The sequence below is a fragment of the Sycon ciliatum genome, chromosome 1, assembly GCF_964019385.1.
Source record: "Sycon ciliatum chromosome 1, ocSycCili1.1, whole genome shotgun sequence".
In the NCBI taxonomy this organism is placed as follows: Eukaryota; Metazoa; Porifera; class Calcarea; order Leucosolenida; family Sycettidae; genus Sycon; species Sycon ciliatum.
Genome location: NC_088643.1, coordinates 51299192 through 51322568, shown reverse-complemented (window position 1 = coordinate 51322568; position 23377 = coordinate 51299192). Strand labels below are relative to the sequence as shown.

Genomic DNA, 23377 nt, shown 5'->3' with positions numbered 1-23377 from the left:
AGGGAGGTTTCCAGGACATGCTGGACAAGTACGACGAGGCGCGAGACAAGCACTTTGTGTCCAAGGGCTACTACAGTCTGAAAGTGGAAAAGCCACCAGAGCCAGCCGAGTCACCAGCACCACCAGCAGCAGACAAGAAGGGCAAGGCAAAGGACACCAAGAAGGCGGCTGGCAAGGGCAAGAAGAAATAGACACACTCATCACACGGACGCAGCATGGCACGCCTTCAGTGCATCATCCATTGGAATTGTCGAAGCTACACACCTGTGCTCGCGAATGCCATTAGCATCTGTGCCTCAGAAGACACCATAATTAGCTGCACGCTTTGCCAACATCATACTAGCTGCATGCTTTACCTCAGAAGACATCGAGGGACCTTTAATAGCAGGCACTATGCATGTATGCATGTGTTGTTGAGAAGTGGATTATTTATGACTAGCAAGTGATCAGTCGCGCCAGCACCCCAATCCCACCCAGCCTGGCATGCACAGACACCACAGGACGAGGCTTACGTGTGGTAATGACTCGTTTCTTGTTCCGTTCAAGACAACAGCAATCTTCCAGAGCTGAAAGAAGTACTTGAACAAATAAAAAGAAAAAGAAAAAAACTGCATGCACGTGTACTTGGAAAGTAGCCAGTAGGCAATGCAGGCAATGCAGGTACATGACAGGAGGAGCAATGGGATGTACAAAGTACAGTGAGCATCCTTAGTAATATCATTATCAGTATTATTAGTATTGTTTGAACTTCAGATTTTGATACCAGTGAGATATCAACTCAATCAAAACACGAAAGCATTCGTCCAGGATGCACAGGTGATGCAGTTCTTGCGTGCTCACTGCAAGTCAACTGCTACGAGAATCGGCCTACGGGGTCTGCTAAGAAAATTAATGTCATGACGTGGCAATAGATGTGAAGGAAGAACACACACACGCATGCACGCACACACACACACACACACACCCGAGAGTACACGGGATGAGTGACAGTACCGGGGACATGTAGCGAATGAATACCTACAACAGAACAATCTGCTCGCACACCTAGTGTATACAAGAAGTTTGAAAGCCTAGAAAACAAATTTGGCAACGGCTAAAAGACGGTCTAAAGCAGCACCACCAAGAGTGCAAAAAGTCATCCTGACACGTTATGATGGGAACTTCAAGAAATGGCATTGCTACACTCGGCAGTTTGCTCGCTATATTAAGTCGTCTTCTTCATCATCATCATCAGCAGCAGCAGCATGACCAACATGCAGCAAGGCAGGTAGCACGGGCACTTGGCCAGACTTAGCATAAGCAGCAGTAGCAGGATCAAAGAGGTCTGTTCTGGCATTGAAGTGGTCAGCAGCACTAGCAGCACTATCAGCATCACTATCATCAGCAGCAGCGTCATCAGGAGAATGGGGTATAAAACCGTACCCATCATTACCATCAAACGTTCTTTGCTCACTTGATACCTGGTAGTCCTCCTCGCAGTCGGATTGAGACGACGAGTCGTCAAACACTTCAATGCCCGGTGGTGCAGCACCGCCATAATCATCACGTCCATGCTCCAAGTCATCACTGGTAGATGCACGTTGTGGACGAGTAGAATCACCAGTGCTGTTGTTGGCATGACTGGCGTCTGCAGCCATAGCCGGCAATGGCGATGGCAGAGCTCCTGCAGCCACAGCCGCATCAGTAGTACTGGCAGCAGTAGAGATGGCGGAGGAGGCCATAGTGTGACCAGCTGCCACGCCAGTTGGCACACCAGCAGAAACGTGATGAGCAGTTCCATTGACAGTGGTAGCGGCGGCAGTAATAGATTGACTGCTGCACTCACTGGGTGCACTGTGATCATCTGCAACAACTGAATTCGCTGTTGGAGTAGCGATGGTGGCAACAGGGCTAACGTCACCGGTCGATTCCTGTACGTACAGAGCAGAGCTCTTGGCCAATGCGGCAGGAGCCACAGGAGATGCAGAAGACCCTGGTGACTCTGCTACTGCTTCTAGCACCGTCATGACTGCTGCAGCCGCAGATGCCTTGGCAGCTGCATCCGCTACACCGCTCTCGATCTTCTCTTCAGCCTCTGCCAGCTGCTGCTTGGTCTGGCGTAGCTGATCTTGTAGCTTCATGATGGTCGATTGCATGCCTTCTAGTTCCTCGTCTAGTTGCAGGATAAATGTCTGCATTTCTGCAAAAAATAAACCGACAGCAGCAAACACACTCCTTGACAGGGCTTCCTACTCAGAACACATACGTCATTTACACCACTCTTACACCCCTGCATACAAACCAATCTCCAATCACACATGCACACCATAGACCATACACAATACACCAGCACCCACACACACGCTCTGTCTGTCTCTCTCTCTGTCTCTGTCTCTCTCTGTCTGTCTCTCTCTGTGTCTTTCTGTCTCTCTCGGTCTCTCGGTCTCTCTCTCTCTCTCTCTCGGTCTCTCTCTCTCTCTCTCTCTCTCTCTCTCTCTCTCTCTCCCACATACATAGACACGCACGCACCCCCACACCAACAGAATCACACACGTTCATTCACGACACCACCAGAAGCACAAGACACAAGGAGAGAGCGTACCATCCTGACTCGACTTGAGCTCGTCGCTGTAGGTTTTCTGCAGTGCGAGTTCAGCCTCCAACTGTGCTATTCGACCTTGTGACAGCTGTTTGCCAAGCTCCTGATTCTCTTGGATGAGACTACGACACTTAGCCATGAGCTTGCGACCGGCCACGCTGCAGTCCAAGCATTTCAAACAGAATATCTTTTCAACCCACTGCAGTAGTCAGAATCGGATGGACCAGTGATTGCAAATGTCCCTATTGCATGCATTCTGGTGCTGTTTAGCTGCCAGCAGGCAGCCATCAACAGTAGCGTCAATAGGACACTGCTATATAGGGGAATCACACATGACACATACCTAAAATAAATAACATATTAGCAGCATATTATCAAGAAATCTGTGTAGGGGTGAATGACTCAATAGCCCAACAGTTCATAGACAGCTTTATTTACGTGTGTAGGCGCCATTGTGGCCAGGTGAAGCTCGCTAAAATTACCACCACAGCATTGGTCTTTGCTTCATAAGTGACAGTATGCTAGTATTTGAAACAGAACACGTTTCAACACAATCCCCTCCCCCTTAGCTCTCAGAAAAGTCAAACCCAATAGCTCAGCAAAAGTAACCCGGGACACGGGACAGATGCTGTCTGAACGTAAAATGTCTACGTACCTGTCGGGAGTAAATTTCCAGGCACTCATGTCATCCTGCGCCTGACTCAACTTCTCTTTCGTTTCGTTTAGTTCGGCTGTCAAGCGCTGGAAGAGCAGGTTGACTGCAGGGTCGAGCAATGCCGAGCGCAGTTGTTGTACGGACGGTAGCTGTGAGGCCTTCAGTTCGTGGATTTGCGGCTGCAATAACAAGAGAAAATCGTATGAATTGAATGCGCATGCATAAACGTATACATGTAGGCACAGAATTAGGTGAACTACAGTCCATTTCAAAACTATAGACGCGTACCTAGGCAAAAACCGTTATGCCAGCATCTATACCACATAAAATCTGTGATAACTTTGTGCATAAATTTTTCCAAATTGGGCGTCTGTTATCCAATCGTTTAGAAACTATAATTATGAGAGTAATTGTGGAGCGGTCCTGAGCAATATTCCGAAAACTATTCTCAAAAAGTTCCAACCAAATTTGAAATATTTCAAAAACCCTATGCGTCTATAGTTTTGAAATGGACTGTACATCTATACACACAAATTTGTGACACCATGCAACAAAAGCACAAGGTTCGTAATTCGTCAAACGCTTTTCAATCCATTCTACTCAGTGTGGTGAATGCTTCTATGTACATACACATCATTTTAGAGGTTATATGCAGCTACATCTCTTGCTGAGAAGCTTGAGCAAAGTCGCGACACAGCGATGCACAAGCGACTTGCGCCGTATACATCACACTGTATACATCGTGCCCATATGCGGTTCCGCTGACTTATCGCCATGACAACATTCGCACAACCTCTATAGTGTACCAGACCAATAACATACGGTCATGGCAAGTGGACCACGCACCCACACACATCTGTACGCGCGCGCCTACACACATCCGTACGCGCGCGCGCGTACCCACACACATCCGTACGCGCGCGCACACACACGCACGCGTGCCCACTCACACATCCGCACACATACTTACAAGCAACTCCTGAATTTCTTGCTCTTTGGCTGCCAGTCTCATAACCAGCACACTCTCACGCCGTGTAGGGTCCTGCTGCAGCTGCGGACAGCCAGCTTTTCCAAGCACATCATGTGACGTATCTTCAACATTGCTTTCTTGATCGCCATCCATCTTTTCTGAGGATGTAGTCCTTGAAGTCTTCATCTAGTTTTATCAATAGCAAAAGATGAATATACGTGGAAAGAAAGTTAGTTTGTGAAAATGTTTCCTCGCACAATCACTAGCCGTCCATCCTTACATAGAAATCAATCAGTCAATCAAACTACAGTGTAGTATAGTACTGTTTTGCAATTAGGATTAGCAGACTGAGGCAGTGAGGGTACTGTGACGTTACTAATCGAGATGGCATACCAGCACAGTTGCTACACTTACCCGTTTCGCAGGGGGTTCGTCACTGGACACCCGCTCATCGCCTGAAGATAAGCACAAGTAGAGAAGTTCGAAAGCAGAGAGACGTGCATTTTACTTTCTCTGTCTGTGAAGATTACGTTGGATAATCACTGCACACTGAATAGTGAACATAGCAGGAAAAATACGATACCAAGCGCAGGATCTCACTTTTTTCCGCCATCACGTCTATCTTCTTCACGGATAATCTATTCCTCAAGTTCACCAACTGTACAATTGCCTACAAGTAGCAAACTAAGATCAAGAAATGAAGAAGGAAGCCAGAAATCACTTCAATACGAGCTTCGAGGATACGCTTTGACCGCACAAAAAATCAAAAAATTGCTTTTCACTTTTGAGTTTGTCTATTTTTTCATCCCCAGCTTTCACCCATTTCGCGAGGCAATATTTTCGTCAATGGTTGCCATGGACACGTAATGGTATGCATGTCAACACGAGTGCATGCGACGAGTGCGAGCATCACAAACATCTTCGAATAGAAGGTCTTCGTCACCTGGTCACCAGGCCAGGCCTGCTGTAGTGACCTGGTTCATGTACATGTACTGGTAGTCTTGTGTGTGTGGTCTGAAGACTGAAGAATGAGTGAGGCAAATAAAACGGGACTTCTGGCACAGTTTTCAGCTTGAGCAACTCAGTCAAGGCCAAGGGACACTTCTGTCTTCAGCTGACTTTTTTTCTGCATCAAATTGGCTCAGAGGATGTAGACTTTACAGTGTCAGTGGGCGTCCACAGCAGAATGAAGACTTCAAGATTACATTGTAGTGCCCACAGTCCTGCTTGCCGCGGTGACAGCTAACGCACTCGACACTGTCTAGACTAGAGTATTATAGCCCGACAGTCGACCCAAGCAGCAGGGCCCAGCTATCTGCAAGTAGGCCAGGAATAGAGAGGTCAACTCTCCTATCCGGAGCATACCACCACGGCACCAGGTCACACAGCCACCATTCAGTTTTATTATTTTTGCCTTGGCACCCGCGTCTACACAGCAGCATCGGCATTGCAGGGCTAGCTGCCAGGCCAGGGCTGGCGGAGGAATGCACAACCGGTCGTGCGCTGGAAGCCGCTGACCAGCTGCAAGCGCAAGCTACATGTACGTACACAGTCAGTCCTTGCTCAATGGCAATGCGTTGCACGGCTCAGCTAGCCGCTGTCAATAATGTTTTGTGTTTTTCAAATAATGACATGAGCTACATGTGTATGTATTGCCTTGGCACGCATTCGAGTACTACGCGTATGCGGCGGTTGCAAGATAAGTCCTTTCATTGCGGCTAGCAGCAGCAAGATTTGTTTGCTGTGACTGTGGTTTCTGCCAGTACATGCAGTGGGTCGCCCTGAGCGCTCCTGAGACTTCAGACAACGCTACTGGGCAGCCTATAGCGGCCGGAGTACGCCATTGCATGGTTGTCCTGCCCTGTGTCTGCTGAGGGAAAGAAGTCCGAGTCAAAGAACCAGCAACCAACAATGCACCATTACTGGCATTAGCCACTGGTCACAGAACTGAGGTAGTGCATGCCGGGAAGGTGGTGTTCGACGTCACAGTGGTGGGACTGTAACACAAACAACGCCAGCAGTTGAACGTGAGGCGCAAGAACCACGCCGAGCATTGGAAACATGGCGGCAGCACCATCACAAGGCGAGGCCATTCAGCTGCACTTTCCGTCAACCCATCGCAGTGACTTGATGATCGAAGACCAGGTATGGGTACATGAGAATGCTCATTTGTTTTGCCAGAGTAGGTACAGGTGCAGGTGCAGGTCAGTATACAAAATGCCAACTAAAATCAGTACATGTGTACCATGGTATTATACCTTTGGCACATCCATTTTACAAAAAGAGAAAGGAAGGCTTTGTCAGAGAGGGAATGTCAGTGGAGCTATAGCACATAGTCTTGCAAAAGAAGAATCCACGAGCGGGATTCGAACCCAGCACCCCTGTCTTTCCGGGACGGTGCCCTATCGATTAGGCTACAGTACAGGGGTCACACACACACCTGTTTTAAGCCTAGTTCACATTCGACGCAACGCCGACGGTACGGGACGTAAGGGCTTGTCAGGAGGGCTGGGGCGAGCTGTAAAATCCTGTACGATTCGTACGACACGACGTGCAGCAGTCGTTGCGACGTTCAACGTCGAACGGCGCGAGTCATAAGGCACGGTCCGTGACGGGGTGACTTTCGGACCTAATTTCTCGTTTTTCGGGACTTCTTTTCAATTATTTCTCCTTGAAAGAAGCGGAATCAAGTTCACAATAACAGTTTTTCATGAAGACCAAAAATTTAGCCCTGAAAGTTGTGGCATTCAAATAATAGCCCCAAGAAATGATAGAATAGTTCGTCTGTCGCGCTTCTGAACTACCCCTAAATACAATACCGTATTATCTCTAATATAAGCACAGTCTCCAATAATAGCACGTCTCCAATAATAGAACATCTTGGGGTGGCATTCAAAAAATAAAGTGCTCAGTCTCCATTATAAGCACACTGTGTAAATTTATTATCTGTACCGGCGAAAAAACCCTGAAATGTGTGTGTATGACATATAAATTTGGCATGGCAACATGCCTCTGAAATGAGGTTGAAATAATAATGGAACAGTCTCCAATAAAGGAACATCTCCAATAATAGCACGGGGCGGAGGTACATTGAAAAAATAAAGGACCGTGCTTATATCAGAGATAATACGGTAAGTGACATGAGATCTTATGTTGCTAAAATTCAACTCAAGTCGTGCTAGCCATTCTGTGAGTTATCATGGGAAGCGCAGTGTTCGACATGCTAAAAATCTCCAAGTACGAATCGGGAGTAGTCGGCGCACGACGCCGTCTCCTGTTCACACTCGAATTGCAGCCGTTTTGTACGTTTGCGTCCCCGTCTACGGTATGAAAGTTGGATCGATCCAACTCTTCCCGTCGCTTCCCGATCTGTACGGTAACACGATTGCGTTCCCGTTCCTGGTGTTCACATTGGACGCCGTCAGACCGTCCCGTCGCTTCCCGTCGATCCTTACGTCGCGCCCCGTCGAATGTGAACTAGGCTTGACTACTTCTTGCTACACTACTCCCCCGCCCCAACAGGCTGTGTCCTCGTGCTGTACTCACGGGGCCCGAGGAGGGCGGGGGGTACAATAGGTCGTGGGTTCGAGCCATTGCCAGGCGCCAATGTTGCAAAAGAAGGATCCACGAGCAGGATTCGAACCCAGAACCCCTGTCTTTCCGGGACAGTGCCCTACCGATTAGGCTACCGGGGATCACTGTCTGTCTGTCTGTTTGTTTACTTTGATGTCTGCCTGTCTGTCTGCCTGTCTGATGCCTGTCTGTACGTTTGTTTGTAGGTGTCCAAAGTTCAGGATGCCCAGTCTAGTCTGCTTGAAGCCATGATCAGCCTTCAGGAAGCCAAGGACGAGGTACACACTATCACTCTAGTGTAATCTCCCAGTACAGTGCTGATCAATGAAATCCAATCTCTTCACTCAAGTTTGCGCCTTGCACCATTTCGCAGCCCGGTCTTTGCTGGTCTAGGGCTGTGGAATGCCCGGCGCGTACTTGAGTGATGGCGACTGGATTTCATTGAGCAGCACTGTACATGAGACAGTGCCGGCAGTATTCGGTCTGATTCAACTCGGTGCACACTCAGTCCACCGTCAGTCCATACTCGGGACAGCTATTGTTGTGCATGTTGCTGTAATTTGTCCTGGGAAAGCAGGGTTATAGCAGCATAGTGTGGTCCCCCCCCCCCTCTCTTTCGAGTTGCCAACCTCCCCCCCCCCCATCAAAATCAAAATTGTCACTGTGCAAAGTCAATGCATGGTAAGACTTATCAACTCCCTTGTTTACCCAGTATAGGATGTATGACATGATGCATGACATGATGCATGACATGATGTATGACATGATGCATGACATGATGCATGAAGGCACTGAATCGTATCAGTGTACTGTACTGGTTCCTTCAAGCTACAGTTGAGCTAACCCCCACACTATGCACAGACTTTCCCAGCCGCCTGGCCATCAGGTTACAACCATGGAAACGGTCCTTTTTTTTTACATACTCATTTGCCGTCTTTGTTTCTTCATGGTATGTGGCATATTTTGTTTTGGTTCAGTTCTGGTGATATTGAAAGAATATGCTGCATGGTGCAAACTGGGTAGAAGAAGCGGAACTATGAACATGAGCACACAGAACCTTGCCATGTCGTTGCTTTCTGCATACAATGGTCTGTTTCAGGAGGATCGTGAGTCGTACATGAATCAAGTGCAAGCCCTGCACAAGCGCTGCAATGAAATGCTGGTTCGGCTACAGGCAAGTTTCACTAAGTGGTAAATTTGAAATACAGTGGAACCTGAGTAATGCAGACGTCAGGGGAGTAGCCCAAACTTTCCCCGGCAGTTTCAAAGATCAAGAAGATATTACTGCCGAAGTTGCAACATCTTAGTTCATTTCAGTGGTGTCAATGCCGGCCCAGAGTCGGTATATAAGAGGAGTCTTTTAGGACCGGTTCTGCTATGGTGTCTGTGTATGAATGTCGGTGTATGGTTGTTGTTGCTCTTGCTCATCTCCTGAGCGAGATGCCTGCAAATGCTGCGGGATAGTGAATACTAAATAGTGATACACATGTATGGTTTCCTTTGCCTGATCCGCTGCAGGTTATGATCAAGGTGCGTACAGAGCTTGGATTCTCGAAGTTGGAACTGGAGGAAGCGAGGAAAACTGGAACGAACGTAAGCCCTCTGGGTTCTGGCAAGATCAGTCACAGTGTCCCTGCTGGATTGGCTGGTGCATTTACATCTACGCGGGGGGGATTGTACTGTTCAGCAGATAACTTGACACAGGGGACTGCAAAGTCACACCACATGGGTTATGCTCCCGGCCTGCCGTTTTCCAGCCGCCCTTGGGGCAGGGCCGGTTTGTGCATGCTCACAAACTAATGACATCAGTGGACCCGGAAGGCGGCAGTCGCAATTTGAAAATGCATGACGTCGTTGATGGGTGTACTGCTACATGTATCAACAGTGGCTGTGGTGCGTGTATGGACATCCGTATGTTTCATCACGTGTTGATCCCCATGCATTCTCTTTGCAGGTGCGTGCCTGTCAGAAACGTGTCAGCTGGCTAGAGGAACGCCTGGACAAGCTGCTGGTAGCGCGGCAGCACCGCGGTCGACAGAAGACCCGCCGTCTGCGTCACCTTGGGGTGAGAACTGCTGCTAGTTTGAATTATCCCCCCCCCCCCCCCACACACACTCTCTCTCTCTCTCTCTCTCTCTCTCTCTCTCTCTCTCTCTCTTCTGCTCTTGATCACACCATGCAGGGGCGTCAGACACGCTACGGTCACTACGGTATTGACCACACCACTCTTTGTCCCAGGCACAATAAAGGCACTGATTTAGACTCTACACTTCGAAAATTTTCAGAGAAGTCTGAAATATACTGTACTTCAAGTGGCTGACAGTACCACCCAAAAATACTTTCCGGCGCACCTGCCATGCCAAAATGACATGCACCATGAGAATTTTGGATTGGCACCAAGGGTAATGGACACCCATATCCTGGTATATATTTTTATTTACTTCATCTAATGCCGATCAAAGGCAGACGTAGACTGTTCAACTCAAAATGCCATTTTCTAGCATGCACAATAGGAAAATGGTTGCTGTTTCATGGTAACTCATCCGAATCTCTTCAAAATTTGAACGCAGATCCCATATGCCCACCACTGTCGCTCAAGAAGGTCAGGAATGTGAACTGGATCCCATGAACGAGACAGTGGTACAACTATTCAGCGAGAGTGTAGAAAGATACGGTCCAACATTTTTGGTCCAGCCGATAACAACAACATGAATTGACAGATAGGCACTTGTAAACTCTCAACAGGTCACCCTTGATAGAATAACGTTCCCAAACCTCCAAAATCAGGTATTGTAATAGCACACGGCAAATTGCAGCAATGAAAGAACCCTCCGGTGAAATGCAATGTTTTGCAGGGCTCATATGTTGCCAAGGAAAAGGAATCCCAAATACACGGGAGGTTGAGGAACTACGGCTGAGAAATGTAAATGCGAAACAGCATGAAGACTGTCTATCTACTGTCAACTGTTCTTGAGATATGCTGCCTTGAAGTGCCGGAAGTAGCTCAAAATAGGAGAAAAGGCACTCCAAATAGACCTAAAACCCACCGGCAGCATAAGTGACTCCTTCATTCTCAACTGCCTCATCCACCAAACCCTTTCTCACAGTCCTCCTTCGCTTCCGAAGTGACAGCTCCGCTCTTCTGATGACTTCCTCTGTGCATGGTACTGCTTCTCCTTGTTCCAATTGGCCAGTGGTTCAGTGGATAGTGACTGTGGAAGGCAATCCCGTCCCGCTCGTAAGTCCGACAGCAGGTCTGACAGCTTAGCAGGTCTGACAGCTTAGCAGGTCTGACAGCTTAGCAGGTCTGACAGCTTAGCAGGTCTGACAGCTTAGCAGGTCCGACAGCTTAGCAGGTCCGACAGCTTAGCAGGTCCGGCAGCTTAGCAGGTCCGGCAGCTTAGCAGGTCCGGCAGCTTAGCAGGTCCGGCAGCTTAGCAGGTCCGGCAGCTTAGCAGGTCCGGCAGCTTAGCAGGTCCGGCAGCTTAGCAGGTCCGGCAGCTTAGCAGGTCCGGCAGCTTAGCAGGTCCGGCAGCTTAGCAGGTCCGGCAGCTTAGCAGGTCCGGCAGCTTAGCAGGTCCGGCAGCTTAGCAGGTCCGGCAGCTTAGCAGGTCCGGCAGCTTAGCAGGTCCGGCAGCTTAGCAGGTCCGACAGCTTAGCAGGTCCGACAGCTTAGCAGGTCCGACAGCTTAGCAGGTCCGACAGCTTAGCAGGTCCGACAGCTTAGCAGGTCCGACAGCTTAGCAGGTCCGACAGCTTAGCAGGTCCGACAGCTTTGCAAAGCCGTCGTTAAAAGTCAAAGGGGCAAGATTCACTGCCATTCTGACTGTGTCCACACCATGACTCCTTTGGGCACAGTATCCACACCATGCCTTTACAAGACTCGTTGATCTGCGTCACCTCCCTGGCACATTGTCCAAGGAGCTGCAGGTTCGTCAGTCTGACATACACGGGCGTCATGGCGTCCACGACAGCAGGAGGGATGGTATTGTGTTCGTAGGGACCTGGCTTGCGAGCCTCAACCTGTCGATACTTGCACCATGAGGTCAATCCAGGAGGGCAGAACTCGCCCCTTAGACGTTCATCAGATGAACCTCTGTGGGCAAGCGAGGTCCATATTGCACGGCTCGTTACAGTAACACCACCTGAATGCTGGCGTACAGCCGTGCACATGCCATAAAATGCAGGGAATCTATAATCTTGTCAGTCAGCCGTCCTTTAGATGAGTCTTGCGATGATTGTTGTGATGCCGATTTCTTGTGTGTGTGTGTGTGTGTGTGTGTGTGTGTGTGTGTGTGTGTGTGTGTGTGTGTGTCACTGTGTGTGTGCGTGCCTGTGTGTGTCACTGTGTGTGTGTGTCACTGTGTGTGTGTGCGTTGTTTATTCAGGGAGTAAAACACATCGACCCGTCATACCTTCACGATCAATCCAGAACCAGGACGGTAGACAGTGAGCACACACGGCCCAAGGCCACCGAGAGTGTTGACAACGTAGCAGATCACAGTGACGCAGGCAATGGCCGCCAGGTGCACGGCGGAGACACCGTCATTCACGCCCCGCATGCATCTGTGGCGCTGCGCAAGGCAGCCAGCCTGCTCAGCGACCTCAAGCACAGCCGGCACTTGGGAGAGTCGTCGATTAGCACACTTGATTCATCCGTGGCAACTGATGTCGATACTGCTGATTATGGACGTAGTGAGGATGATGGGAAGCACCAGATGTCGAGCGAGGACGACGACGATTCTGATGATGATGATTTCTCATTTGGTGATGCAGAGGATGAGTTTGACGACGATGATGATGATGAAGAAGAAGAAGACAGTGAGTTTGAATCATCTGAAGACGACACAGACAAGGATAGCAGTGGTAGTGATGAGCTGTACACAAGTGGAACACAGACCACGGTATCCGGTTCTCAAACAGAAACGGAAACATCTCTTGCGCCGTCATCATCATCCTCAGAATCATCACGAGCTGCATCTACTGAGCTGCTCGGCGTGATATCTACTCCCAAAATCGGTGCTGCCAAGGCAGACGCAGAGCGTGCAGATGCCACACCTCACGTGGCAGCACACACGCTAGAGGAGCACAAGCGCAGTGTAACATTCATGACAGAGCCACCTGTAGTGCATAGCGGCAGTGTCCCGTCATCCACTGCACGCCAAGACTCGGCCAGGAGCATCCTGAAGAAGCCCGGTGCTCTAGGGTCAGCGCGGTCGGGCAAAGAGCTGACCCTTCCTCCCATTGGTCAGTTTGCGACGGTCAACTTATCGCCAACACCCACCAGGAACGAGATAATGCGAGAACTGAAGAAACGCATTGCCAAGCGGCAGAAGCAGCACGCCGGGTGTGCCCAGAAGCCGTTCAGAACTAGCATGCAGTTTGGTCCGGTGGAGTCGATGGGTGATCCGTTCACCTGGCAGACCATTGGACTAGCACTGCCCGGTAGCCTAGTGGAGCCAGCATACAGTAAGTACCCAATACGTGCATGATTGTACACTAGTAAGTACCCGGCATGGGTGCATGATTGTACACTAGTAGGTACCCGGCATGGGTGCATGATTGTACATGTACACTACCATATGCCGCCGGGTACACAGGTTAGCAAGGGAACTAAGGGAGCATCTCATAAGTTCACATTTTTTTGTAAACGTAACGCATTTCGAATAGACTTTACCCCCCTACCTCCCCCCACTATTTGAAAGTCTTATCGCACATTTTCAGTGTAGATCTACTGTACTGTACATACCATGGTATGCACAATCATGTACAATGTTCAAGTACATGGACATGGACGCTAGTGTCAAAGTGAATGACATACAGTAGTACCACATCTACTGAGTACAAGTAAGTATTGGTTACAGTCTTAGTTCAATGACAATGACATGTACACACACATAAACAGAGTTACTCCACAACGACTGTACTGTCAAAGCTGGCCAGGTGGCAGGTACACGGTTTGATCAGGCTGGTGTGACATTTGACACCTCGGAGTAGCCTGCATGCGTAGTGCAAGGGTTAGATCTACACCTAAAACACACCCGTACCCTGCTGTCTGAAGCGGTCTAGCACAAGCTCAGCACTGTATTGCACACATCCAGAAAATGTGCGAACGGTCATTTTTCTATCCGAAATGGGCGCTACCCCCCCCCCCCCCCCTACCCCCGTTTCGAAATGCGTTACGTTTAGAAACAAAATGCGAACTTATGAGATGCTCCCTAAGCTGTTTTAAAACATAAAAGCTATAAATCAGAGTGTCGTGGCTATCCGCCAATCCTCAGACACCATTATGGGTATATATTACTATGTGCACTGTATGGGTACATGTACAAATGGCATGCCTTGTGTGAACCTTGGCTATGGTGTTGAGCCTGATTGGCCATATACACTTGCATGGTGATGGGCACCTTCGCAGACAGGACCAGGAATGAACACTGAAGGGGTTGATGGTCAAGTTCCTGATTGCCTCGATTATTGAGGGAACTTGTTGGTGGTGGAAAGACCCGGTATGCATGTGCCAGTCTCCGTTTGAGGAGGATAATGTGTCATCAGGTCACGCATCCATGTCTGTAGCTGAGCAAAACTTCTCAGTCTCATCTGTGTAATTGTGGGCTATTTTCAGAGAGGGACCAGATTACAACTCCACCGCCTGATCACACGGAACAGCATCGTGATCTGGAGACGACACGGCTACAGGTCAGTACATGTATAATTATCCTATGACTTGTGTAATGTACCGACTGTGAATAGATATAGTTATTGGCATCTACAGTACTGTTGAGTGCTGAAGAAGTGGGAGGTCGGCCTCGTAGCCTAGAGCATTCTCATTTTCATGTACAGCAAGTGTCTAGTCTATATGCAGTGGAGTCACCGGTATGCTGCTTGGTGGAATTCTAGCCTGGTCGTTCTTCGGCACCTGACTGTCTGTACACCACAATGTACTCTGTTGCGTTGTGACCGTATGCTATGCGCATACCGGTATACGTATCAATGTAGTTCAGTAGCTACTTGGCAGTGCATCCTGAACTGTGTTGTATCAATTTCCGTGCATCGTCCACGAAACCGGTTGCATTGCTCTGCCCGTCGTCCCGTTGTGTAGACCATGAAGTTCAACGCATTCCTGGCAAAGATCCAGGAGGTGGACACGCAGATGCAGTACGCCGGACAGTACTCGGCAGATTCCAAGCTGCCACCGCTCACGCTCCAGTCCATACAAATGTCCCACTCCAACAAGATTGCTCTGGGTGAGTAGTGGTGCGTGTCAGGTTGTTCATGATCATTGATGTACTAAATTCAACTGAGGTGTAATACACATCACTGTGTCTGCATGGCAAGTGTTTAACTGAGCCCAATTATTCCTCAGTTTCAAGTCTTGGAACTTGATTAGTACTATAAATTATATAGGCTAGCCTGTCCAGACGGACATCACGGTTCACAGTCTGGGGAGCAATTCCAGCCTGGATTTTCTTTTATTCTAAACTTGTTTGTTGAATCCCAATGCTATTGTATGAGGAAACTTGTTGATGATATTCGGTAGTGCCAACAGGAACATCGTGATTCTTCCTTCACCCCTGTAATCCCTGTACTCCACTATTGTTTTCCCACAGCTAAGTCCTGCGGTATGATGAAGCCAGGCGAGACCATAGCAAGGAGTCCTGTGCCGACACCTGTACCAGAGGAAACGAATCTATCCCCGGCACCATCGAGTCGCACAGCGGGAAGTCGTGCCAGCGACGCGATCAGTGTCCTGGACGGTCTGGAAGAGAGCCGCTCCAACTCCCCGGAGGACGCTGACGACGGACGGGGTGCTCCTGATGTTAAGTACACAATACTGCACAGAAATGTAAGTACACAATACTACACAGAAATGTAAGTAGCTGCCAAGTACGATATACATGTACATGTTTGATTGATTTTTATTTCACGGATCCTCCAGAGGCAAATAGATGCCTATCGAAGGGAATCTCCCGGTATGGAAAATGAGAAAGTATGTTCGTAAGGGAGAAGAGGTAGAAGATACATTAGATTATAGAGTACAAAAGAAGTAAATTCAGTACTTCGGGTAGTACATTGCATGCTAATCATAATGAGAATTAGAAAAGCAGCATTGCGGACATGTATGTGCTCACTGCGCACCTATTCTGTAATTTTAGGCTTTCCACCGACACAATATCGCTCATTGCAGTCTCATTTATAGACTAAGGGGCCGCTGTAATATCTCGTGTTCATCCAGATTTTGGGTCCATTTGGGTTCTGGAGGAATGTTTCAGGGAGGGAGAGAGAGAAAGCTCTGCAGGAGGAGGTATGAGGAGAAATCACAAAATTCTGTTTCAAAAAGATGTCGGTTTTCACAGGTGTTCCCTCAGACTAGTCTTATTAGAAAAATCCAATGAAAATAACCAAGATTTGACTGAGTTGCTCTGTCTGTGTGTCTGTCTGTGTGTCTGTCTGTGTGTCTGTCTGTGTGTCTGTCTGTGTGTCTGTCTGTGTGTCTGTCTGTGTGTCTGTCTGTATGTACGTCTGTCTGTGTGTGTATGTGTGTGTCTGTCTGTATGTGTCTGTGTCTGTCTGTATGTGTCTGTGTCTGTGTCTGTCAGTCTGTCTATCTGCATGTCTGTGTGCCTGCCTATCTGTCCATGTGTGTCTGTGTGCCTGTGCATCTGTATGATTGACCGCCTGGCAGGCACCTTCCTACCCGACCATCGCCTCCAAGTTTCTCCGCGGCAAACAGCCTCCTCGCCCTGCAGTGAGCCTGGCTAGCCAGCGCGTAAGTTACTAGCCGGTTTGCTGCTGTGTAGCTGCTGTGTGGCTGCTGTGTGGCACTTCTAGGTTTGCTGCTGTGTGGCACTTCTAGGTTTGCTGCTGTGTGGCACTTCTAGGTTTGCTGCTGTGTGGCACTTCTAGGTTTGCTGCTGTGTGGCACTTCTAGGTTTGCTGCTGTGTGGCACTTCTAGGTTTGCTGCTGTGTGGCACTTGCAGACTGGATACAGTGTATTAGGAGATAGGCGTGCTCAAATCTCTCTTGAATACAGTGTACCATGCAATAAGCTTTCTGTTTGATTGAGACGTTTGTCTTGAGCGTTCAAGAACATGACAATGTCTGTGACATGTGTCCGCAAAACGAAAGAAAAAAGGCAATGCAATGCGATTGTGCGCTTCCACCCTAAATGCATGCATGAAACCTTCGGTTAATTAATAATGCTCAGCTACACTTCCACCAACATGTGTGTCTCTCCCAATTCTGGACAGGCTCATCAAGCCACTCGGAACGTCAAGACATTTGTACCTGTTGCACCATCGAGGTACGTACACTGGTGTGGGTCTGGCTTGAGGATTGCCGCCTCTCAATGCCGATTATAACTGTAGAGTAGCTAGAAACACTTCAGGCATGGAAACATTAACGGAACAGCTGCTTTCTTTTCCCTTTAATTAACAGTTCTCTGGCATGCACAGGCTTCAGAAATGCTAGTCATGTGGAGGCCAGTTGAGGTTCAAGTAGAGGCTAGAATTTTGTTGTACTTGTGGAGCCTTTAGGTTCGACAAACGATTTTCACCACCAAACAGGTTTGAGGTAGCGTTTCCACTTCAGCTGAAAATGATTCAATGTTCTAGCAGGAACTCACCACTAGTAAATGACCATTCTTCTGCATTGTATCTCGTATGCCACTGTACAGTGAGGATAATGCCCCGCGGACAGAGTCGCCGCTGCTTCTCTCCAGCGACAGGCACACCGTCAACAGACGCTGTACGTGTGTGCATGCTGTATGCCAAGCGGAACTGCGCATTTAGCCAGTTTCCATCTTTTGCTGGAGTCAGATGAGTGGTATCTAGCCAGGCCACATGCAGCCTGCTTGACCTACTGCCATGCTGTGAGATCAGACCAGTGTCCCTCTGGGTGCCGGCAGCATCACATTCCCACCCGTACATTCACTTCTGAATCGGGTTTCATACCGAGTGGCAATGGGCGAGCACGGGGAAGGAGGTGGAGGGTGCTTATGCATTCAAAATGCTCACTAGAACTTTCCAGGATGACTTGTGCCTGGGAAATGGGGTTCTTCTTTCTTCCTTCTTTGGCCAACAGAATTTCATGTTTTCTCTCTGTTTTTATCAAGTCCTGAGAATGATCATTATTATTGATCAACTCGGTCTCTCTGTTTCTCATGACACAGGGCAGAGTGACGATGAGTTCGGTTGCAAGGCACGGCGCTTGAAGGTATGGTGACTAATGCATGTGTCTACTTCTTCACACAAACACTAGGCACTAGGCGCACTGCATGGCGGTTTCAAGTGTCAGTTTGGTTGATCGGATTTGGGAGCGACCACGAATGTACATGTATACGTGTACCTCCGAAACATGTACCGTGATTCACTCGTGTTTTCATCGTTTCTCTTTGGCATTGCCACTAGCACTAGACACACCTCAGCTCTTCAAAGTGACTCCATGGGGACAAATATTCATAGAATCCTGCTGCCATACACCATGTGCACCATTTTTAAAGATGCTGGTAATGGGGAAAATCAGCGGAAGCTAATTTTGCTCCCTCCATTCAGTGAAAACAGGCGTTTCAGGTAATCGCTCACTCGAATAGTCGACTTTTGATAAGCAGCATTCTACTGTACAAACATCCAATCCATAACATCATCAATGTCGAATTAGAAGGTGTGTATGTGAGGTAAATTAGGGCTTCTTATATTATAAGAACGTCAATGGTCTCTGAAAAAAAGGAGGTGAGGTGGAGGCTGCAGAAGTCGTGATAGATCATGAGGAACCAGATACCTAAACAACCAAGCCAAATTGGTTAGAGGGAGAGGTGATGTTTGATCTGAACGCAAATGGAGATTTCGGAGATGGTGCAAAGGCCAACTTGGGGAAAGACAGTAAGACCATAATTATAGTTACACAAATTAAAACAGTGACCCTGGAATGAATGGAAGCTCTTTGCCATGCCTATGGTTGTGTACAGACGTTGATCGCCGGGAAAGGATGGCTGAATTCCAACAATGCTGCAGTGAGACAGTCGGCTGCTAAGGTAACCTCCTGCATTGCTAAGGTAACCATGGTAACCTCCTGCATTGCTAAGGTAACCATGGTAACCTCCTGCATTGCTAAGGTAACCATGGTAACCTCCTGCATTGCTAAGGTAACCATGGTAACCTCCTGCATTGGTCATAGCAGGAAGTAATGACATAATCATATTTTACTATTCCCTGGACATAGTACACAAGCATCTTTGTATACGTAATTTATGGTTAGGTATTTGCAGGTAACCTGTGAACTAGAAATGCAACAGTGGATAGGTGCATGTCCCTCTACAGTTCATGACCGCCAGAACTGTAGCTGCCATTGCCACTACCACCACTCAGGTTCCACCACTTCCACTACCACTACCACCACTTCCACCACCACTGCGACAAGCTAGGTAAGGTGGATGTCCGTCATGTCCGCTCTAGGACAAGAAATTCATGTCGTCCCAACATGATGGCAATGTACATGTACACACTTTCCCCATCAACTAACTTAGACTACATGTACATGTAGACACTTCAAAGACTCGTGAAGGCAAGCACACGAGAAGGCTATTGAACCTTTGAAAGCATGCAAGAAAGCACCACTCCCTCAGGCCCGATTCACAGCTTGTGGGTCAAGACCCCCCCCCCCTCTCTCTCTCTCTCTTTTGAATGAATCCCCAATGGCATATTCATTGAAAGCACTGTCTCCTTGTTTGTCTCCTTTTCTGCACAGGAAATTGGTGAACTTGGATGTCATGACCGGTACATTGTCAAAGCATTGCTCAAAAAGGTACATCCATCATGTACAGGTAGAGTGTGTGTTTACTGTCACCTGGCCACTGCAAAGATTTCCAACTCAAGTGCAGCAGTGGCACTAACACTATACACCATTGTAACCCAGCGCTAGGCAGTCCATACCCTCTCGAGTCAGGAGGCATTCAGCTGATGCATTCAACTGTGCTATTCACCCGACGCTACCCATTATGTACCCGGTATTGTTTACTGTTGCTCCCGTTGCAGGTCGCCGATCCTCATTTCATTGTGCGGTATCAAGCCAGTCGCTCGTTGATTCTATTAGGTGAGAAACTTCGTTGGTCATGCCCCCCCCCCCCCAATCACCACCCTTCACGATGTCTCGGTAGTAATGCATTTGAACGCCATCAGTTTACAGGAAATCGTGTAGAGGTGCTGTTTCGAGTTCCCACCGAGGGCACAGCAATGCGAGTGGGAGTAAAACCTTCTACGAGTCTGATCTTGTCTCTCTATCTCTCTCTCCCAATCCTTGCCCTGTTCTAGAAAACAACAGGAAGTGTCTCCTTTTTAGTGGCAAACAAGTATGTGTATATGTATTATGCATTGTAAGCATACTTTCTTTGCTTTGTTCTTGTGTTTGTCTACAGGAGAGTGGCATGACTCGGCAGGAGCAGTGGTCGCGCAGTTCTTGGAGCATGGTAAGGCGTCAATGCAGTGCATGGCAAGCATGGCAAGCCGTGTGCAGATGAAGAATATCTTTGAAGAGCACATGGAGCCTTGACAAGTCCCACTGGTGAAAATGTGTTGTGAGTAGCTGCATAGTGTGGCAGTTGGCATGCAATGACCTACAATGACATACAATGGCATACAATACTAACTTCCGCCATTCACGTCGCCCCTTTTCTATGTGTCACTGGTTTTAGGAAGTGATGAGGCAAAGCTGGATATTCTGGACATCTTGATCCGCTCACACCATGGAACACAGGTGAGAAACGTTGGTCACAGGTGCACATGGCAACAATCAGTAAGAAGATGGTTTGCTGAACACTTGAGCGTTGGCTGCTCCTGTTCCTGAAACTGAACATGCGACTGGCTGACCCATGCCGCCAGACAGAATCAAAGGTGTGTACGTTTGCCGGGCTTCCCGATGGTTTACACGTTTGTCGCGGTCTTCCCCGCATGCTCTGCATGGAGGAATGGGTAAGTCGAGTCGAGTGTGTCGGTTGTAGGAATAGCACAAGGCCAGGTGTTGACCAGACCAACTCTTTACTTTTAAAGATATTGAAAACTAGGCAGGGGTTCCGCCTGAGCTTGTTACTGTGTGCGCCGCTATCATGTGCACAGCTGCCGTGCATACAGCTGCCAGAGTAGCTGCACCTACGATAGTTGTGTATCATGTGTGTGTGTGTGTGTGTGCGTGTGTGTGTGTGTGTGTGTGCGTGTGTGTGTGTGCGTGTGTGTGTGTGTGTGTGTGTGTGTGTGTGTGCGTGTGTGTGTGTGTGTGTGTGTGTGTGTGTGTGTGTCTCTCTCTCACTCTGTGCATGTAGGTTCTATCCTCGACCGGAGTAGCAGACAGCCTGGACAACGTGCTGAAGAGTACCTGTGCTGACAAGCAGTGTATCACGGCAATCAGCTTCCGTGCTGCCTACTGCCTGGCCTTGATCCACAAGGACATGAGCAGCAGCCATGTTGTTGATTTCTTGCACTCTGCTGTGAACAACGCTGAAGATGAGGGGGACCAAATACAGGTACATGTAATACCTTGACTTTATTAAAGGGGAACTCCACGAAAAAATGAAAATTTGATAGCCTGTAGAGTTTCGGGCGCTGAGTCGAATGGTCTTGGTCCGAAGCCTCTACGACGAAGCGTTCTTGAGATATTTCACTTTGAATTGCAAAAACTTATTAGGTTTATGCCTGTTTTGGAACTCCACTTTAAATAAAGCCAAACAACAACAACAACAACAACAACAAAAACGGGGCCGCGCCCTGACGTCATGCGGCCATTTGGCTATGTCATCACGGGCTGCCTGCGTCATTGTGGCATAGTCGTTTCTCTTCGCCAATCTACAAGCACTAATAATTTTCGTTGGTATTTCAAGGGAAGATGAGCGATGGAGTGAGACCACGCAAGCTTCATCAAGGAACACACAGTAACAATACACTGAAAGTGAATTGGTATACAATTCTGTTAACCTCTCACCTCCAAACTTCCGGTGTGGCAGAATTTTGTCACCTTGTCCATGCCTTTGAGGAGCTTCTTGTCCATAAGGATGCCTTTCAATGCTTTGTAAGCTTCTGAATCTATGCACAAAGGAGTAGCCAGAGGACACAAATTTAGAAAGCAGAACCTCTGGTGATAGTACAGTGGTCCCTCTATAATCCGGCACCATTTGTGCCACGAAAATCTGCTGGATTAGGGAGGGTGCTGGATTAACAAATCTGATTTACTGCTGCAATGTACATGAAGAGGACATTTTGGCTACTGAAAATTGTGCTGGTTTATCGAGGGTGCTGGATTATAAAGTGCCGGATTAGAGAGGGACGACTGTATAACGGCTTCATGATAGTCAATGATAGCAGCCTCAGTGACACGTCAACACAACAGTAAACAGTTTTTAAAAAACCGCGTATGCACTGCGCTAAAGCAATACACTTGGACAGGGCAGCGTCCCGTGGGCCATGGCAGGTAAACACTTGGACAGGGCCCTGTCCCATGGGCCATGGCAGGTAAACACATGTAAGAAATTCTGTTGGGAAATTCCCTACCAGCTTTGATCCATTTGATGGCTCGTTCGTCTTCGCCGCTCAAGGCAGAATGTGCACACATGCTGCACAGCTGCCCTCCCGTCCATGCATGGGTGTTGCAGACGTGGTGCAGCACTGACTGCCAATGTTCTTTCAGCAAGTCGGCACTGCCGTCACAGTTACTGCAACACCACCAGAAGTGGCTAATTATGGCGGCAATCCAAGCCAATAGCATGGCTCTTGTGATGCGGGCAAGCAGACCGTGCTGGCCACATTCTTGGCAAAGTGCCACACATCCAATTGGTGGCATATACCAGGGTACTGGTCGCGGATAGTTGCCTTGATGGACGGGCTTCTGTCCGTCACGACGACATCGACAGCCAGGGCTTCCTTGCAGCGATCAAGAACCCTGACAAGTCCGACCTTCTCCATGGCTACAGAGCTTTTAGTCTCTGTGCACTCCACCACTTCGAAATCGACAAGCAGGTTAGTCTCGGCATCCAGGAAGGTGTATGTGCCCAATTTGGCGGAATAGCCAGGGCTATCGCATCGCCCGTCGCCGCAAAACACAAGTTTGCGACCTAGAAGAGAAGGAACACAGATCCATAGTACAGATAAACAGTCACCCTCCCGAATGTCTACCAGAATTTAGCACCACCCAAATAACGGTATTATTACCTGGAGCAAAACTAATAACTACTTGATTACATTACATTACATTGTACACGCAGCCTACCTTGTAACAGGTTCCAGACACGCATTTTCTCTCTGGTGTCCAAGCGGCTCGTATGAGGGGAAGAATGGTCGACTTCTGGTGGCGGAAGAACAGGCTATGCCCAATGAAGGCCAGTTAAAGAAATTTCGCGAACGACGCAAACTTCTTGTAACAGCCACCACTAAAGATGGTTGCAGCTGCGATTAGGAGATTAGCTGAACATAGAAATGAGTAAAAGCAGTGATTGGAGCCGATATGTCAGGGAGTTGAGGGACATGTTCTCTGAAACAGAAAAGTGAGGTTGAAATTTGTAGCCATCTAAACCATAAACCATAAACCACTGCGTGTACGTAAGAACCATTCCATGCACTTACC

General features: G+C 48.4%; 3 protein-coding genes across 3 annotated transcripts in view; 2 read left to right on the top strand and 1 right to left on the bottom strand.

Annotated features, from left to right (window-relative positions):
• Positions 1 to 422, top strand: part of LOC135830949 (uncharacterized) — a 40739-nt gene extending 40317 nt beyond the window's left edge. The window contains exon 37 of the mRNA XM_065343177.1: positions 3 to 422. Within this exon, the coding sequence (XP_065199249.1) occupies positions 3 to 191 (189 nt within the window). The 3' untranslated portion in view covers positions 192 to 422. The remainder of the gene's footprint in view (positions 1 to 2) is intronic.
• Positions 423 to 513: 91 nt separating this feature from the next.
• On the bottom strand, positions 514 to 4982 carry LOC135830950 (pre-mRNA-splicing regulator WTAP-like). The gene is made up of 6 exons (XM_065343179.1): positions 4804 to 4982; positions 4618 to 4658; positions 4204 to 4389; positions 3234 to 3412; positions 2582 to 2736; positions 514 to 2179 (listed from the first exon to the last, which is right to left on the bottom strand). The coding sequence occupies exons 1-6, from the start codon at positions 4814 to 4816 to the stop codon at positions 1200 to 1202; spliced, it is 1554 nt and encodes a 517-aa protein (XP_065199251.1). The 5' UTR covers positions 4817 to 4982; the 3' UTR covers positions 514 to 1199.
• A 307-nt stretch (positions 4983 to 5289) lies between these two features.
• The window catches only part of LOC135830947 (uncharacterized), a 25683-nt gene continuing 7595 nt past the window's right edge, over positions 5290 to 23377 (top strand). The window contains exons 1-20 of the mRNA XM_065343175.1: positions 5290 to 5743; positions 5967 to 6348; positions 7983 to 8054; positions 8876 to 8950; positions 9295 to 9369; positions 9731 to 9841; positions 12165 to 13245; positions 14399 to 14472; positions 14876 to 15020; positions 15384 to 15619; positions 16460 to 16543; positions 17026 to 17078; positions 17451 to 17521; positions 17946 to 17989; positions 18741 to 18806; positions 19520 to 19576; positions 19807 to 19864; positions 20187 to 20237; positions 20463 to 20524; positions 21087 to 21287. Of these exons, the coding sequence (XP_065199247.1) occupies positions 6265 to 6348; positions 7983 to 8054; positions 8876 to 8950; positions 9295 to 9369; positions 9731 to 9841; positions 12165 to 13245; positions 14399 to 14472; positions 14876 to 15020; positions 15384 to 15619; positions 16460 to 16543; positions 17026 to 17078; positions 17451 to 17521; positions 17946 to 17989; positions 18741 to 18806; positions 19520 to 19576; positions 19807 to 19864; positions 20187 to 20237; positions 20463 to 20524; positions 21087 to 21287 (2700 nt within the window). The 5' untranslated portion in view covers positions 5290 to 5743; positions 5967 to 6264. The remainder of the gene's footprint in view (positions 5744 to 5966; positions 6349 to 7982; positions 8055 to 8875; positions 8951 to 9294; positions 9370 to 9730; positions 9842 to 12164; positions 13246 to 14398; positions 14473 to 14875; positions 15021 to 15383; positions 15620 to 16459; positions 16544 to 17025; positions 17079 to 17450; positions 17522 to 17945; positions 17990 to 18740; positions 18807 to 19519; positions 19577 to 19806; positions 19865 to 20186; positions 20238 to 20462; positions 20525 to 21086; positions 21288 to 23377) is intronic.